This window comes from Chelon labrosus (genome assembly GCF_963514085.1).
Source record: "Chelon labrosus genome assembly, chromosome: 21".
NCBI classification, from domain to species: Eukaryota; Metazoa; Chordata; class Actinopteri; order Mugiliformes; family Mugilidae; genus Chelon; species Chelon labrosus.
The window spans coordinates 10,224,311-10,243,959 of NC_140354.1; the positions used below are offsets into that span (position 1 = coordinate 10,224,311).

The window sequence follows — 19,649 nt, forward strand, 5'->3', positions numbered from 1 at the left end:
AGCTATGTTTGTTTTGTTGTGATTGTAGAAATTAGCTAGCCTCGGCTACCACAATACTGACTGGGGAATGTATAAACTGATTCCCAGCAAAGGAAACTTCGCCAATTAACAGACTCCACTGGACTTTCTTCATCGTGTCATCCAAGTTCTTCTGTCAGAGCATCAGTCCCAAGTTAGCTCAGTGTTTTCAAACTTCAGGGCCCGCTGTTATGATCAAGATAAGCGGTTATGGTACTTCAAGCAACATATAATCACTGTATGATATGTATGTTGTGACTTAATTCATATTTTGAAAGGGGTGGGATGACAGATGTTGCTGCGAAGGGCTCCCAGAATGACAAGATGGAGAAAAGTGAGATCAAGTATGATGACGCTCATACATATTCCCACGCACTGATAACAGCCTTACGCTCTCGTCACTTTCTGTCTAGATATTTCTTTCTTGTCTTAGCGGGCTAATGAGGCAAAACAAAAAAGAGGAATGTGATCTGTCTTGTTTCTGATCTGAGCCGTTGTTATCGTCTGTTCTGCAAAATTCTGAGGGAGACGTTAGATATCGGATCTGGATAGGAACTGCAGTTTTTCGGCATGTTTCGGAACCCCTTAAGTCATTTTCTATCAACAGATTTCCAATTTTTGCCGAATGTTGCCATGTTGGAACATAGCAGTTGAACCTAAACACAGCAGGACACAAGGGGTGGCAGGGGCAGGAAACAAGCACTGCAGGGTAGGCAGGTAAACTCCAAAAATCAGTGAAATCCAATAAAAAGAGAAAGCAAAAACCAATGTAGGTGGACCTAGGCAAAACAGGCTGGAACACAAGGAAACAAATGGGTAACTCAACAGACGACTTGACTCTAGGAAAAGAGAAAGACAGGACTACATATGTTCACATGGGCTGAGGGATAAACAAGATACAGGTGAAACTAATGAGACACAAGGAGAAACCAATAAAACAATCAGACAGGAAGTAAAGCAGGACAAATAGAAACAGGAGACACAAGAAAAATCAAACCATGTTACAGAAAACATTCTCCATACCATGACATTGTCATTTACTCTTTTTGTGGCAAAGGGAAGAACGATGAGGAAGAAAGGGATGTCGTCTAGCCTTGCCTCAGGAAAGATCATTGATTTTTACAAAAACACGCAGTGGTGATCCTAAGACTTAGGGCATTCCAGGCAAATGTGTATATGTGCTATCCTCCCAGACCAAACTGGTGAAATCTATCATAGGGTAGATGGGAGGAGGCCCCCAGTCGGGGGTTGTGGAGAACTGTTGATGCACCGTAGGGTCTTCATGGGTTTAAGAATGTTAATGGCTGTCATTGCAAAATATGCCAAAAGTTAGCCATCTTAGTTTCTTCACAGGGCTTGGTTTGCCTGTCTTGACGGTGCACCCCTAAAACCACAAGCTAGCGATGATCTGAGAACTTGACTAAAACAGTTTACCTACTTTGAGGAGGCATCTTACCTTTCTGCCAGATGGATTCTCACGATCAAATGGCAATCGTCGTGTCGGCCTTCAAGCGCCTCTGTCTGAGTCACGCATCAATCGTCCTCCTATGAGAAACTACTGGCAGCTATGAGCATGTTTTAGGTGCGATGACTCCTAAAAGTGTCTTTTATGAGCGCACTTTGACGGACAGATGGTTCCTCCAATCACTCATCAAGTATTTCTTTTTAAAATTACATGTTGTGGTGTCTCCCTGACAGTTTCTAAGCGTGTCTTCCCAGATGGTTTTGTGTAACAAACCATCTGGTGTGTAAGGTCAAGAAAGATCTGGTTATCATGTAAGGAAACCTCCTTTCTAGTGGCGCTTGCTGTGTGGTTCTAAGGATGCTTCTGTCTATCAGCCCTTGCAACACTTTGGTCTTCAGTAACTATTTTTTTCAATTAACCTGCCAACATTTTTCCCCCCTCCATGTCTCTCTTGGTTTCCCAGGACCCCAGAAGCAAGCACAAGTTCAAGATTCACACGTACGGCAGTCCCACCTTCTGCGACCACTGTGGTTCGCTGCTGTATGGCCTCATCCACCAAGGGATGAAATGTGACAGTGAGTATCTCCATGTCTGGACCTGTGTGGAATACACTGTGCTGGTTTCCATCCTAGAGCCAGTCCTAATGATAACAGATGGGAATAGGCTGTTACTGTACTACGTTGCAGCCCAGGCAGAATTCGCTGCGGCACCCTGCTGCGTCCTCTCTGCACTTGCATTCTTTCCACTCACACTCCCCTTTGAACTATTTCCGCCTTTCTTTGCTATGATCCCATCCCGCATCCCCCATCATTTTTGTTTCTCCCACACTTCCTTACTGGTTAACCCTTTTCTTATGCCGTTTCTCTTTAAAATGGCTTGCCACTGTTACTACATGCTCTACCTTTTCTGCCACCCCTTCCATCCCGTTTCCACATCTCCATCCATCCCCCTCCCCTCTCCCTCCTCCTCCTCTTCGTCCGTCCATCCATCTGCGGGTCTCGGATGGCGGCCTCATCGCAGATGGTAATGGGAGCGCACCAGAACAAATTGATGTGGGGAGCCCGTCACTATTATGAGCTGCTTCCCCATCTCTCGTCTCTCCTCGTGTGCTCCCAGCATGTCAGCCTGGCAAGGCTGCCAAGAGGAGGGAGGAGGGAAGCAAGGGGGAGAGAGCAGAAGAGATGGGTGGTTAGATGGAGGAGGACAGAAAATATAGTTTAGGAGAGGGACAGAAGGTTAGAGGAGAAATTAAAGGGCACTCTTTGTCATGCCAGTAATATTTAAACGCTACTGAAGGGGAGTGTTTTGAAGTCTAACTGACTGATGGGAATGTCCCAGACATTTACTCTCTTGTAGGTTTGTTAAGTCATTGAGGTCACATGTGATATTTCAGGGTATTTAAGCGCTATCTGCTTTCCCTTGTGTTCTCGGAGACAGATAATTTCCTATTCAGTGTCAAATTACACAAACAGTATTCAAGATAAACGCTCAAATAACTTATCTTAACCTGTCCTTCTTGTATATGTATTTAGCCACCTTCAAATACATATGCAGTTAAAGACAGTACAGTTTTCATCTTAACTTAAACAACACGGGCGCAAAATCCTTTCCCAGATAAAGTCAACACTCCCAGCGCCTGTCTCTGTTTTCTGTCTCTTTCTAGCCTGCGACATGAACGTGCACAAGCAGTGTGTGGTCAACGTGCCAAGCCTGTGTGGGACGGACCACACAGAGCGCCGGGGTCGCGTGTTCCTCAAGATCGAGGTCAGCGGGGACAGGCTACACGTCACAGGTTGGTTTTAATCTTCACCTGTGAGTCACTCGCCTGAAAAACAAGCTGCTCTGTTTCAGAGTGACGTTAGCAAGTGGCTCCCTGATGCGACTGGAAGATCACTTAAGGAAATCTTTGGTTCATTTATCTTTTTAAACTCGAGCTGTTTAGTGGAGATTTGCCTTGTGTTAACAAACTGTTAAGCACAATGTGTTTTTTTTTTTCCCCCTCAGTGTCCATGGAACAATCCCTGCAGGCATGCATTTATTAATTGTGGACACACACTCAGAGACAGAGTGGGTTGCGTTAAACAAACTAAATCCACACATTAGTGTTGGGTAGTATTAATTCAATATACAGTATTTGCGATGAATCGAGTGCAAGAGTGAACCCTTGATGTGATATTTCCAGGAGCCATTCTATATGGGTGGTTGTGGGATCAGATGGTCTGCTATGATGAGAGCAGATGCCATATAATATTCTGAAATCACATTTAGACACAGCTAATTAGATCCCTATACACCGCCTGTTTACTGAGACAATGAAATCAGATATTCTATCACCACCACCTAATCAAGTCTGGTTACAAAAGCTCATTCACCTGTAAATAACCTAATTTATCCAGTAGTTTGCAAAATGAGTGCATACACTGATCAGGCATAACATTACGACCATCTTCCTAATATTGTGTAGGTCTCCCTTGTGCCTCCTAAGCAGTTGTGACTCATCAGAGAATGGACATTGGCCTTCTGAGGGTGTCCTGTGGTGCCTGGGAACAGAATGTTGTTAGTGGGGCGGGGGGGCTTTGGGTCCTATGGGTTGAGGGGAGGGGCCTCTGTGGATCATCCCACAGATACTTGATCAGTTTGAGATCTAGTGAATTTGGAGGCCAGGTCAACACCTTGTGCTGTTTTTCATGTTTTTTTAGTTGTTCCTAAACTGTGTCTGTGTCAGGCTGCATCCTGCTGGGGATGGCTGCTGCTATCAAGGAGTGTCATTGCTATGGGGTGGGGGTGCCTGGTCTGGTCTAGGTGGGTGCCACATGTCTAAGTAACATCCACATGAATGCCAGGTCCAAAAGTTTCCCAACAGAACATTGTCACAAGATGGTCAATGTTATTCTCCTGTCAGTGGTTTTAATGTTGTGGCTGATCGGTATAAGTAAAATATCTTCATTCAGGCACATTCATTCAAGGTAGCAGATTGAGGTTAGGTATCAAGAATTTGCCACTTCCGCCCTAACATTTTAACAACCGCAAATCTGAATAATAATAGCGTAGGTACAACGGGAAATAGAAAATCTTCTAAACTTCTCCTGAACTGAGTCTGTAACTAATTAAAACTGTGACTTGACATGAAAACAAAAAGAAAAAAACAACAACAACAACAATGTAATCTGCTTTGTCGTCGGCATAAAGGCGAAGCCGCTGCTGCCTTGGCGTGTGCCGGCCTTTCAGTGCGTGTGTGTCGCATGCGTGCGTCCTTGTGTTTGTGTTTTCAACACCTCCAAATTATCCTGTCAGTCAAGAGCAGCACCTGGAGTGGAGAACTCTCTAGTGTTAAAGCGCTTTTGGCAGGGAGGGAAATGATTGCTGGGTTACTTTCACAGCCTCTCTCTCTCTCTCTCTCACACACACACATATGCTCACAAACTTGTGTTTCCATCTATGTTAGGGTTGTTCCATTGATTCAAATCAGTCCTTAGCCCACTACACCTAACCCTGACCCCCTCAACTAAGAGCCTAACCCTAACGTAATCGTAACCTTTACCCTAAAACCTTTCTTTACAATTTATAACCCTCATAAATTTGCGTTGTCCAGCCACAATGACCCCGCAATGCCATGAAAAATTTACCCTTGCAACTTTATAACTCTATAATGGCATGGCAGCACAATAGCTGTCAGGGAATATCATTGCCAATAATAGTTTCAAGCTCAGTGAGGATCAGACGAAACTAACCTCCAGCTCCAGCGGCAGCAGTGGACAGTGGCAGATGTGATTGAAGAATATTGCTTTCATAAAAATGTGTTTGATTGCTGTACCAGATGGAAGAAAAAATAGGGAATGAAAACGAGCTGTATCCTGACACGAGTCGTACATCGATTATTTGTCCAGCTTGTGTCTCTGTTTCTGTGTTGTATTGTTTTTTTTATTCTCAACAGTCACAACGTGCGGGCCTTTTGTCTGTTTTATGGCCGAACACACTTTGATCTACCGCGCCGCACTGACAGCTACACGTTCTCTTTTATGTCCTTGTTTGTGTCTGTCCGCGGCTTCGGCTGCGATGCGACGGCGGCGATGAGCAAACGAGGCGGACTATTAGCCGGGGACGGCGGCGGCGGTCTCGTTGACATGGTTACGTCGGCATTTTCAGATTAGGCAAAGCGGACACAACTAAAGCTTAACTGGCTCACATTTCCGGGGAGTGCAGCCGGAGAGGCGGCTGCTGCCATGCTTGCTCTACCTCCTCCCTTTTGTGTTGTCGTGGTTTTATGCTTTAACGCACTGAAAATCCACCGGTGTGCCGGTTTTTGTTTAAGCGTTGGCGAAGGGAACCCAGTTGAGCAAATGAAACCCTAATATCGTACTGGTGTGTTTGCTTTTGCAGAAAAGTGAGCCAATATTACATATCAGTGAGGTGCAGAAGTAAGTGCACCACTCGGATTAGAATACAGTTTGTTTTGAGGACAGATTAGAGTCCATCTGTGCAGAAATGTTTTCAATCAAAGTAGTGAGACTCAGGTGACTGTCAGTGCTTTATTTTTAAAAAGTCAGGGATTTGTCCGCGGCTCTGTGGAAGGGTATGACGACACTGAAAAAGGAGCTTTCCGAGGATCTCCAAAAAAGAGTCGCTCATCAGTTTGGAAAAGGTTACAAAACTATCTCTAAATAGTCTGGAATCCACAAATCCAAAGTCAGACAAATGGAGGAGGTTTTCAAGAGATATTAGCAAGTGGCTCTTAGCGATATTTCAAGATAAGAACAAAAGAATTGTGGTGTGATATTTAAAGACAATACAAACTTGTCTAGTAACAACGCCTGTCCCCAGGGATACAGCATCTATCTGTTTTCATGACCTTTACGTCTGTCGTTTAGACATCCATCCACGCCTATGGCTAATTTATGAGCAGAAATGAACCGAGCGAGTACGTCTTTGGAGGGTGAAGACATGCAGTGTAGAAAACAACGGAGCCACTGAGACAAAGCTCTGGCAGTTTCCCTAAGAGATAAGGAAATCAATGTATTTTATCAGTACAGATCGATATTTGGAGCAATTCGGTAGAGAGTGAAGTCAGAGGGGGTGTGTATCCTGCAGGGTTTTGATGTGGTTTGTTTTTCTTCTCCCTAATGGCAGCGGTCTGACCAGCAAAGCCTCAGCTTGTTTTCCGGCTCCCCTCTGGTCTCCACAGACAAGTGGCAGGCATTTGTGGTTCACCGCACCGATGTGAACTTGATTAAATCTTGCCTGCCAAGAAAACTGACACATCTCCCCACTCTCTGTCTCTATCTTTGTTGTCCCTCCTCTCCTCTTCCGTCTCGGACCGCTCTGTCGTTTCGCTCCATGCCTTCTCCCAATATTGACTTTTCCTGTCATATTCTCCTACTTGTCCTTTGAGACCTCAATGTCCCTCACCCCTTTCTTCATCCCTTCTCCTTCGATACCTGCCGAGCTCCTCCATCCACTCGTGTTCGGCCTTCTCTCTCCTCTTTCTTCCTCAATACAACATCAGCATCTGCCCTATTTCTCTTATCCTGTTTTTTAGCAAGCTGATATTGTTGCTGTCCCTTTATCTGAGGTATGAGGCAGTTTATACAGCGGTTTATTCATGGTGAGACTTCATATTGTTTACATGTTCGCCTCAAGTTCAAAGCACAGTTGAGCAAGATTACATTTTTCTCCGCACTGACACCACCATTAGACCTGTAGTTCAAGTAAAGGATTAATATATCATATTAGGCCTTTCATTCTAAGAGGTTTTTGACAAAAATGAACTGTGTGCGTCTTTATCTGTATCTGATTCGTGCCTTGGCATAGTCTGTGGGCATGTCTGAAAGAAAATGTGGACACAAATAATTAGTTTCCTTTTATATTTTTCATATATTCAACAGGTCAGCAGGTTTATATTGCACTTTAACTATGGCTATGTCCCCTTAGCATAGAACTCTTTCTCCAAACCTAGCCACAGACACTGGTAAGGCTTGTTCAGAATAATGGCATGGTAGACAATGCCACAGTGTGCTCAGTTTTCCCTTTAAATCGGACGGGAGATGCCGGGTCGGTCCCAAATCCCACAATGCGCTGTACAATGCGCCGCTCTTCCGTAGCTCACCTGCAAAAAACAGCTGAGTGAGAGGAAACGTTAAGGAGTCTCACCTTGTGGTGCAAAGCCACACCTCAAAACCAACAGGGATGCTCGCTTTGAGAGGAAGTCACCTGCATCCACAGCTGTTGATGTGCCTTCCGGTGAAAATTCACACTTCTTGGCACAACACGCCCGCTGAGATATCGCAGAGGAGTCCATGCACACTCCTCAAGAGCCTGATCCTTGGTGGTGGCGGCGGTGGTGGTCTGCAAAGCAAAATCCTGGGCCTCTCTGCAGTATTTCATCTGTTTCTGTTCGTGTAATACGCTGTCTTAGTTTTAAGCCACTGATGTGTTGTCAGGCCCCCAATCCAATCCTGATCCGATCGTCTTCTTCAGCTTTGACGCTAGACAATTAGCTGCCATGAAAACAAAAGAAGAAGAAGATGTTTTGATGCTGCAGGAACCTAGTTCTGGTTTATGGCAGACTAGAAATAAAAAAAATACATCATATCAGGCTTGGCTGAGGTTCAATCCGATCGTTTCAAAAATGTCTGGATTGGCAATGACACTGATCTCCCGATACTGATCGGGACGTCCCTACTTTGCATATATCATTGTGTACTGAAAGAACAAATGGTCTACACTTATGTGGCACTTTTCTGCCTCAGTGGTACTTAAAGCACTTTACATTGTTTGCAGTACACTCGCTCACTGACAGCAGTAGAATTGCCATTGAGGGTGCTTGCATGAAATCGGAAGCAGTTTTGGGTTAAGCGTCTTGCCCAATGACACTTGGGTATGTGGAGTGGCCAGGGACCATACCACCCACCCTCCGATCAGTGAACAACCTGCTGTGCCACAGCTGCTTAGTATCAATGCTTTGCATGCAGTGGTATGTGATGTCTCATTCATTCTTGCAGCATGTGTCACTTTCAATGGAATTATTTACTTGGTGAGTGCCCGTAACCTTTCTCTGTTGCCTTCTTGAGCTTGGCATTTATGGTTCTGTTCTGAAGTACGTTGCCTTGTTGTTGACTTTTGATGTCACAGTGGGGCAACGACTACATCCAACTTTACCCTTATCCCACTACTGACAGATCTTTGAGGGCGTAGCCTATAGAAGCAGAACGTTGGTTATGACTATGTGCATAGTCTACTCTGTTTGGCGAAGTTGGAGAAGAACTCAGGTTGTAAAGATGAAGATGTTACATAGATCATTCTTGAGAGGCCTTTAGCGGTTACTTAGAACAACTCTGTGAAGGTTCTCCTTATCCGGGTTATGGTGTATCGTTGAAGTGTTGAAGAAAGGCAACTGGACCTGAAGAGTTTCTTGAAGACGTTTCATCCATGTAGCTTCTTCGGTTCTAAATGACTGCTGGGGGGTTTAAAAAGAAACGTCTGTGGGTGTTGCCCATCAGAAACTCGCATGACTGATGTCTGTAAACGACCCAGACACTTTTCCAATTGGAAAACCCTTCTCTGAACAGGGGACGTGGACTGAGATCTGCAATATCTGCATCAATTGATGGCAGATATTGTAGTTTCACCCCCATTCACACCTTGAGACTGGAGCTTCTGATTGACATTGGGTCGTCAGAGAACCATTTATTGGAGAAAGAGGACAGGGTCAAATAGTCTCCTCCAACGACGCCAACTCCCCACCAGTAACCAGTCCTTTAGAACTATAGTAGCTACTTAGATGAGTGGCAAAACGTTTTCAGGAACCTCTATAAATCCAGTTGCCGTTCTTTAGTGTCATTAGAACAACTAATTGTGAAAAAGAGGATCCCATGCATGTTAACGTTAATAATACCCTACAGAACTGATGAAGCCACATGGTTGTGTAGTGAAACTCAGTTTTAATGATAACTAAGAACCTTCACATAATCGCTGCAATTGCGAGACCAAGGGGCCCTTTGCTGGATACTGGTTGCTAAAGAAAATCATCTATCACTACTCAGCGGGCCAAGTTGTCGGCCAATTACGTGTTTATGTACCAGAAATATATATAGCCTAGAAAAGGAGGTTGTTAAAGTGCTCATCAGAAGTCTTTGTTCAACGTGATTCTCATTTTCACTCACAAATTATCCTGGGAATATCTGTTACCAGAAGTAGGTTTAAAATCAAGACTGATTAGTATGAGTCCTAAATGACCTCCCACTGAGAACAAACAATATCCACACAGTGGATTTTACTCCAGTAATGTGCATGTAGGATTTAGTGGGAGCTAGTGGCGGGGCTGCATATGGCAATAGAACAGAATACCTCTCTCTCACTCCTCTATAGTAGGTAAACCTACGATGCTTCAACGATAAAACCCAAAAGACCCGTTCTAGATCCAGCGTTTGGTTTGTCTGTTCAGTGGTACTGTAGAAATGTGGCAACACGTGATGGGCTTCGTGGAAAACGACCTGCTACCTACATAGATAAAAAATGACAGTAACATGAAAAAGAAAACAGAATTATTAATTATTAGCATTAAATTCCATTTCCTACATACGACAGTACGGACCTTAAAGGAATGTGAGCTGAATTTTACAGAAACCCGGAGCTCTGCGGCCTTGTTTCACAGTTTCTAAGGATTTGTCTTTGTTTGTTTGGCGTAATTGCGTCTCCCTTAAAATAGCCGTTAATTTCGCTTCTCCCTCTCCTTCCTCTGCGTGACATTTGTTTTCGAATCCTTGACACTGCACGGCAGCTCCCGTTTTGGCCGCGCAGCTTTTCCTTCAGATTATCAGGCTTTTTTTTTTCTTTTTTTTCGTTCGTCGCACATGGCATTGTTATGCAACTGTGCATTTGAATTTCAAAGCCTGTTTGGGAGATCACACTGTCGGCCCACCACGGACCCTCAATCACCCGCCCTGGGATCCAAATGATATGTCATTTTTTTAGATGCACTGTATTTATACTAAGCAGGCGTTCAGTCCATTTGCAGGAGATATTGTTGATGTGAATATGTGTGGATATAGGAAAGGTTTTTTTTGTTTTGAGACTTGCTGTTGGAGAGACATTTGCATGTCACTGTAATCCATGTCTACAGCAGCTTTATGTCCAGGTTAAACTAGGTTCACTTGCCACTTCATTAGGTACACTAGGGAAAACACTAAATCCCGCTTCATGATTAAATTTTTAAATGTTCAGTTTATGTTAAAACTGCACGAGAAAGCCGCATTTAATTAAGTGTTTCTGTTATTTAGCCTAGCCCACTGTTTAAAATGGGGGTGTCAAAATAATAGGAACGCAGTGTAATTCAGTGGTGCTACAAACCACAGCCTCCAGCATTGAAGTTGACTCAACAGCTCTCTCAGTTATATCAAACAAATGCTGAACACCACACCCTTTGTGAAGCTTAGATTTCTACTAGAATGCATTTGTTATCACTAGAGGACCTGATGAACTGGCAAAGAGGTTGTGTGTCGTTCTATTTTACCCCCAAACCGGCCACAAAGACAGAACACACACATAATTTTGTTTGTTCCTAAGGAGCTAGAAGAAGAAGAAGAAGAAGAGGGGAGGATACGGGAGGCAAGCAGCTCTCTCTCTCTTGTTGTATCCAAGCAACAACAACAGACAGTAGAGATGGTCCTTGATCGCTGCCGCTGATGATGTTTATGATGTTTCGCTGTGTTTGTGCATGTGAGAGGGAGAATTAAAGGCAGGCAGGGAGAGAGAGAGAGAGAGAGAGAAGGGCTGCACATGTTGCAGTGCATGTAACTTACACACTTACTTGTGCAGGGGACAGTAAATATAGCATGTGAGCCCCCTCCGTCCCCGCGCACGGCTAGGAGTCCTCATTAGCGTCTTCACGGGCTCGTCGGAGTTTCTTTGGCATTGTTTGGTGCCAGCGTTGCCATGGAAGTGACTGATGCCTGCGAACGCTTCCACGGCCAGCATGGAGGGAGGATTTAGACGAGAACGTGGGATGCTGAGATTCTCCTTCTGCCCCTCCTACTTTGGTGTGTGTGTGTGTACATGCATGTGTGTGTGTGGGCGAACGAGAGACACAGAGAGAGAGAGAGAGAGAGAAGAAAAAAAAGACAGGGAGGGCGATTACTGTAGCTGAGACCAGGGGTGAACTATGAGGTTGGAACAACACATTCATGACCAAGGGGAAAGCTTCAGATAGATACCTAATGCAACTCTGGACGAGAGGCCAGCAGTGCCCTCTAGTGTCTGAAACTGGCAGAGCATGAAAGCTGTTGAGAAATGTTAGACAATGATTGCGATGGTCAGTTATTCAACTTATCCTCCTTGTTGTTGTGTTTTATTTTTACTTTTGTCATAATTGCAAAGATTTATTTAATGTTCTGTTCTGCCTGGCTGTTTTTCCCCACTACTGGAGAAGCCAGTTGTTCTCAATTGGGGCAACTAGGGCAACTCCCTTTCTCTCTCTTTCCCCCATATATATTTCGCCTATGCCATCTAATAAGCTATCTAAGACTTATAAAAGCACAATTTCAAAAGAGGATTTGAGATATTTTTGCTTTCAAAGTTTGTCCATTGATGGAGTAACCGGTTGATCAGCTAGTCCTGTTGGCCCCAGTCAAGTGAACTGTCTTTGTGCTCCTGCTTTATATTTATTTATGCTCTCGACAAAAAAAAAACAAAAAAAAACACCTAAATGTCAAACCTCGAACCCTCACGAAAAGATCAGAACAAAATGAACGGCTCTCCGCGTGCCGTTTGGATTCACTCTGCAGGAGGGGGGAAAATGCATTGCCACTGTTTTAATGAATAATCTCAGTACGGGATCTCAGACGAGGTGTCCCTGTGTGCGAAGGGTTCACGCTGACTCTCTGAAAACCTTCAGTTTTAACGGCTTAATTATCCCGCGCTGTGGTCTGATTACATTTAAATATGCAGAGCTGGGAGAGTGGAGCGGATAAACGCGGTTTTAAGGGATCAGCGCGATCCTGTTTCTGCCCTCCGTCTGTTGTGTGTTTGTTGTTTGTTGTGTGTGCTGGCTGGATTTAGCTCCTCTGTTGTGTGGCCTATTGTTATCCTTTCTTTCTTTCTTTCTTTCTTTCTTTCTTTCTTTCTCATTTTGTGCCTTCATGTGACGTTGCTCAGTGGGGGAGTGGCCACTCACGGCAGATGCTGTCGCCATGGTGAAGGCGCCTCGCTCCAGCCACCTCATCCTTTCCCTCCTGTTGCTATGTATTAGCTCTGCATGTTTTCCCTTTGTCCGTTACTACACGCCTCCCCCGTTGCTCACCCTTGTTTAAATGCACATCCACAATGCATTCACCGAGGAGAGTGCACATCATCGTATCGTCACTAATCTTCCTTAGCTGTTGTCTAACAGAAGACGCGAGGTGGACTTTTAGGCGTGTGTTTTTATTTTTTTCCACTTCTTCTCGATCTACATGTGCGTGCTCCCCAACTCCCACCAGTGTTACAATCCTGCAAGTGTTGTTTCACACTTCAACGTTAAGTAAATTTTGACAGTATGCTCGGCTTCGCGGCACCTGTTAACAGCATATGTGTCGCCTTATTATTTATATCTGTCTGCCTATCTCTCAGAAGAAAAAGCCCAGCTTCTGGAGTTAGTGCCCAGGCATACTGACAGTCAGCTGAAGCATAACTTACATTTATGTGTGCCTATTATACTTCTAAAGCAGCTCTTTTGTTTATTTGTTCGTGCATGGTTTATAGCCTATGCCAATTTCTCAAAACTTTGTTGACATTAGGAAGCTAAGACTGCAATATATACACCGATTAGGCATAACATTAAAACCACTGACAGGAGAAGTAAATAACATTGATCATCTTGTGACAATCCAATGCTCTGCTGGGAAACTTTTGGACCTGGCATTTGTGTGGGTGTTACTTAGACATGCACCACCCATCCAGACCGGACGAGGCACCCCCACCACCATCCCCAGCAGGTTGCAGCCTGAAACAGATACACACACAAAAACGGTTTAGGAACAACTGAAAAAACATGAAGAACAGCACAAGGTGTTGACCTGGCCTCCAAATTCACTAGATCCCAAACTGATCAAGTATCTTTGGGATGATCCACAAAGGCCCCTCTCCTCAACCCACAGGACCCAAAGGCCCCCACTAACAACATTCTGTTGCCAGACACCACAGGACACCCTCAGAAGGCCCATGTCCATTCTCTGATGAGTCACAACCGTTTTGCAGGCACAAGGGAGACCTACACAATATTAGGTCATAATGTTATGCCTGATTGGTGTATATATAGATAAAAAAAAAGCCAGATCATTTGCTGGGGCTGAAGGCGGGATCGTTCCTATCTGTCCGTGGAGTGACTTGCAGTGACTCACCCCTCCTTTCGGTCCATCTGCAGTCTCCCATCTGTGTGACCCCTGAGTCAGTGCGGAGTCACGGAGTCTTCTCTTTCTGTCTGTCGCATGTCTTCCAGTGGGCGAGGCCAGAAACCTGATTCCTATGGATCCCAACGGCTTGTCAGACCCATACGTTAAACTCAAGCTCATCCCGGACCCGAAGAACGAGACCAAACAGAAGACCAGGACCATCCGCTCCTCCCTCAACCCCTGCTGGAACGAGTCCTTCATCTTGTGAGTGGTAACGTTCAGTTTGTGATGGAAGCTCTACCTTTTCACTGTTAATTACGTGATTTTTCTCCCATGTGTTCAGTAAGCTGAAGGCGTCGGATAAGGACCGGCGTCTGTCCATTGAGGTGTGGGACTGGGATCGGACCACCCGGAACGACTTCATGGGTTCCATGTCGTTTGGGGTGTCCGAGCTCCTCAAGGCCACTAACTGTGGATGGTTAGTCATCTTTTTGGGTTCAATTCACTCAGTTGAGAAGATGCTGAGCTGGTAGTTTTTATATATATATATATATATATATATATATATATATATATATATATAAATTACTGCTGCACCAAAAACAGCAACATTTTCATTGAGGGCATTCAGTTCGGAGTGGTTTTCAAGTCCATAACATTGTTCTGCTGCTTTATTTTGACTAAAGGGAGTAAGTGTCTTTCCAGAAAGGAAGCATGTCTTTTATCATAGCAACACGACACTACACTAACCTCACATCAAAACAGAAGCACAGCGTGCGTAAAGCAGACGTAAAACTTCCCGGTCGCTTCCACCGCCATCCACACACCGCCATAATTTCCCCATCTCTTCGTCTCTGGCTGGCTGCTTTGTATCAATGTGATAAACACTCACTGGTGCTAAAGTCCCCCCCTCCCCGCCTCCCTTCCAAGGACCATGTTATCATAACAGCAGAGACCTAGCCTAAACCAAGCCTGATCGACTGCTGCTGCGAGCCCACTTAGAAGCTACAGGAAATACCTGCGCGGAAAAATGTCTGGCAGCCGCGTCTCGGAAACTACCACAGTTCAGTGGCACTGCAGACAGAGAACAGATCCAGAAACGCTTTAAGAATGGAAATCAACAGCTAATTAAAGCATTGCACAAATACAACGATTTATAGCTGCGTGGGATCAGGAAGGAATGCACGGGTGATAGATTAAAGGGGAACAACCGTTTTTTACAACCTGGACCTTATTTATGGCATAAAATACGATCGTTTACTCACCCATATAACTTTGGTGTCATTTGTAGTCGTTCGGGAGATATTTAGATCCGCATATATCCATATAGTGCGAGTGACTGGGGCACCGAAACGCAGCCTCTAAATAACGTATTATCTGCCGCGAAACTCGATCATTTCACCAATATTTTGTTATGATACGCTAGTGCTATTCGCCGTTGAGTCCGGAGTTACCTGTTATCATCATCTGGGGTCTGTAGATTGACCTACTAACCTCTGACCTGGATGATGTCATCCCTGAGCATCGCGGACACCCCGCGCGGCTTGTTTACCTGTAATTTGCTACTGCCAGTTTTTTGCGTCATGGCTGAATATTTTCCAATTCTGAGGTTGTGGACGACGACTTTGTTTATGATGGACGTCCTTACCGTTTTGAGCCCGAGTATACGGATAAGGAGCTTGTTGAAAGGAGGATCCGGAGGCAGAGAGAGGAACAGCTGGCCAAAGAACAACAAACCGCTGCACGTCCGCGAATAGATAACAGGTAACTCCAGACTCAACGGGGAATAGCACTAGCGTATTATAACAAAATATTGGTGAAATGAACAAGTTTCGCAGCAGATAATGTGTTATTTAGAGGCCGCGTTTCGGTGCCCCATTCACTCCCACTTTATGGATATACGCAGATCTAAATATCTCCCGAACGACTACAAATGACACCAAAGCTATACAGGTGAGTAAACGATCGTATTTTATGCCAGAAATAAGGTCCAGGTTGTAAAAAAGGTTTAAATGCAAGCTGATTTACATGCTGATGTGTTATGTATCATTTATTAATTTATTTATTTGCTCTTTCAGGTACAAGTTGCTGAACCAGGAGGAGGGAGAGTACTACAACGTCCCCATTCCCGAGGTGGACGACGTCAACCTGGAGCTCCGGCAGAAGTTTGAGGTGAGCCGCTGTGTGCATTTATTATTTTATTTTTCTGTGCATTTTTAATAAAAGCGCGTCAATTTTCTTTCTTTTTTTTCGCATATAAGCTCACACAACTGTCGCGCCGCCCTTTTCTCCCTTGTGCTGTTCACCCCGCGTGTCAGAGATGGGACATCGTTTCCTCCTGGCATTAAAACGACTGCTCGTGTTACGGGGCCCAGCCTGTGGAAGGAAGCTGTTTATTAGTGTTCTCATGCAAAATGTGTCGTATTTTTGGGGCCTGAACAAAAAACATTAATGGCTCTTACGCATCGGTGTGGGGCTTTATAGCGTCCCAACAGTCATGGGCTAAGTTTTACCTACATGTACAAACACTGGGGTCCCATGTAAGATTTTTAAACTCAACCCAAAGTCTCCCATTTGGAATTTCCTGCAGCTTTGATACACTCACAGGCTTTACACTTTGACCCACTCTTGAAAACCAATCAGACTGACTTAATATTTGGTCATGCGATGCAATATCGAAGCCGGACAACATCTACATCCCAACGTCTCTTACCATCACAGTCTAAGTTAAGCCAAAAATTGGTATTCATTGGTATTCATATTGATTTTAGACTCTCTCTGTTTTCAGTGAAGATTATTGATATTTTCTCATTTTTCGTTATTTGCTCCGTTTTCTCTCTTTGGGATTGAAAAAAGAAAAGGGGAACAGCGGAGGAGGGATATTTTATTAGAGTCCATCTCTGCTTGTGCATACATGTGTTTTAATACCGAGTGTAAATGTCATCTCTTCATAGCAGTCCTCCAGACTAGTATTGCTGTTTTAATTTTTTTTTTTTCTGCCGCTGACATCGACACACGGATTATCTGAGGCTCACAAAAACCGCAGCGAAAACTGGGGCGCGATGCATCAGATGTGACAGACAGTGATTTATTCTGCTTTCTTGTTGTGTCTTTAATCCACGTGCACATTTCGCCACTTTTTCTTCCAGCAACACACACACGCACACACATGCGCCCATGCCACATTTCCGACCGCACTAACACGTGAGTTTCTTCTTTCTCCTAGGCCTGCCAGTTAAATATCCACTATCTCAAGGTAGCTCTTCTGCCTGCCTCCCCCTCTATTGTGCTCACGTCCGGCTTGAATCACACGGAATTTACTTCCTGAGTCTGGATTGTTTGCGGATCTCTAACGGGTTTCCCCAAATCAATCACATTTACTAACAAAGGCTTGCACAGCATTAAAATGATCCAGTAATTGAACCACTCCAATTTGCTCGCTGCTGCACACAGATTACATGAATGTGTTTGCTTTCTCTAACTCCCCTCACATGATTACTCTTTTACACTAACTTCATGCATATTTCTGACTCACACCACTAAAGGGACTGCATATGTATTGAACGTGAAGGAGCAGCAAAATTAAATACTTGCATTACTTGTGTTTAGTTGGATAGGTTCACCGTTGTTGAAGTCTGTGATAAAGCAATCAGGTGGCCATCATATATACAGTATATATTTATACACCGATCAGTCAAAACATTATGACCACTTTAATATTTTTATATTTTATATACACAATATTTTTAATATTGTGTAGGTCTCCCATGTGCCTCCAAAACAGTTGTGACTCATCAGAGAATGAACATGGGCCTTCTGAGGGTGTCCTGTGGTGTCTGGGAACAGAATGTTATTAGTGGGGGCCTTTGGGTCCTATGGGTTGAGGGGAGGGGCCTCTGTGGATCAGTCTTGTTCTTTTTCATCCCACAGATACTTGATCAGTTTGGGATCTAGTGAATTTGGAGGCCAGGTCAACACCTTGTGCTGTTTTTCATGTTCTTTTGAGTTGTTCCTAAACCGTTTTTGTGTGTGTGCCTGTGTCAGGCTGCATCCTGCTGGGGATGGCTGCTGCTATCAAGGAGTGTCATTGCTATGAGGTGGGGGTGCCTGGTCTGGTCTAGGTGGGTGCTACATGTCTAAGTAACATCCACATGAATGCCAGGTCCAAAAGTTTTCCAGCAGAGCATTGTATTGTCACAAGATGGTCAATGTTATTCACTTCTCCTGTCAGTGGTCATAATGTTGTGGCTGATCGGTGTATATAGAGTATATATATATATACATTTCTCTCCAGATTTTGTTGCAGTGGGAGATTAATAGCAAATATGTGGACTTGGGAGAGCATCCATTTAATAGTCTCACTCAGACTGCTGCAGCATCATATTCGCTTTTGCTAAACTCATTTGAAGGAGGATGATGCATTTGGTGTGTGACTGTGGTTAATGTTCCTATGAGCCTCTGACTGTTCAGACTTGAAACACTGTGAATTATGTCTGAATTATTCTTGGCATTCACTCACTGGCCATTTTATTAGGTATGCTAATGAAGTTATGGCGTTCAGCATTTGTTTAGAATAACTGAGAGAGGCGTTGATTCATCTGTGTTTTCATTTTGGAGGCTGTGGTTTGCGGTACTGTCTAATTCAATCCAGTCTACATCCTCCAAAATGATCACATAGCTGAATCAACACAAACTGAACATTATAACAGTCATGAAGGGGGTTCTGGTGTACCCAATGAAGTGGCCCGGGAGTGCACATCTGCCATCTTTAATACATGCAGTCCCTACCTTACGCCCAAACACCAGACAGCGTTGTTGTTAGTAAATTTGTGGAGCACTCATTTCTTCTGGTGGTCTCATCATCTTTAATGCTATCAGTGCACCGCCATTGGTCAAGAGAGCTTCACAGCTCGTCCTCACTAGCTGACAGCGAGCCCGCGGCACTCCCCTTCTACTAGTCCGGCCCGGACTATAGAAGGCTGTTTGGACGTGAAGCATGGATGGGCTCCCGCTCACAATAACTATCGTACTTTGAAGTGTTTTTATGTGTGTGGCTGCTTTGTGTGTGCTGCAGTACAACTTGTGTTAGTTACATGTGTACAGAAAATGAACACTTGGTGTCTCTGTAAGGTAAGGGCGACGGCTGACGTAGTGGATGCTGCGGGTGTCTTATATCATGATGTGATATGACATGAGATGTTAATGTGATTTTAAAAAGTGTGCCTCCTGGTGTTTGTACTTCTGCTTGTGCACATTTCTACGCACTTTAGATGTTTATATGCCTTCCCTTCCCTCGTCGCAAAAATTCATTCTTCAGCACCACAAACGTTCAACCACAGTCATAAATAGCAGTATTGGGTGAAAAAAACTGTACAGAAGAGAACTGGCACTATTCTATTGATTGACGTACCTTTTTAATGTTTGTGTCAGTCAGCTGTTAATCAGGAACAAATGTGCAGCCACCTAACCTGAACCCAGACTCAAATATATATGCTGCGATTATTGCGTTGAGGATTTTATCACCTTGAGTCAAGAGTAGAGAAATGGTTGTCCTGGCAACAGCTCTCAGTGCCCCACCGGTTGCCTGCCCCCCCTTTTGTTCAGTGATCATTCTTAGGCCAGACATTATTACAACTGGGATCCTTGCAACACTGGCATCCCCCGCCACCGGCGGCCCATCATCACGGATTGATGTTTTTTGCAGAACGCTGTGAAACGTCTCCAAATGGAAATGAAAATGTCAGTTTCACAGTTTAGATGGTTGCATGTTCAACCTTTCAGACAGATACTATGAGATGTTTTTG

The 19,649-nt window shown here is 44.3% G+C and overlaps 1 protein-coding gene across 1 annotated transcript in view; it reads left to right on the forward strand.

Annotated features, from left to right (window-relative positions):
* The window catches only part of prkcab (protein kinase C, alpha, b), a gene marked incomplete at its 5' end in the record, with an annotated part of 90,702 nt that overhangs the window by 61,970 nt on the left and 9,083 nt on the right, over positions 1–19,649 (forward strand). The window contains 5 exons of the mRNA XM_084569921.1: positions 1,947–2,058; positions 3,147–3,275; positions 13,953–14,109; positions 14,189–14,323; positions 15,924–16,017. Of these exons, the coding sequence (XP_084426047.1) occupies positions 1,947–2,058; positions 3,147–3,275; positions 13,953–14,109; positions 14,189–14,323; positions 15,924–16,017 (627 nt within the window). The remainder of the gene's footprint in view (positions 1–1,946; positions 2,059–3,146; positions 3,276–13,952; positions 14,110–14,188; positions 14,324–15,923; positions 16,018–19,649) is intronic.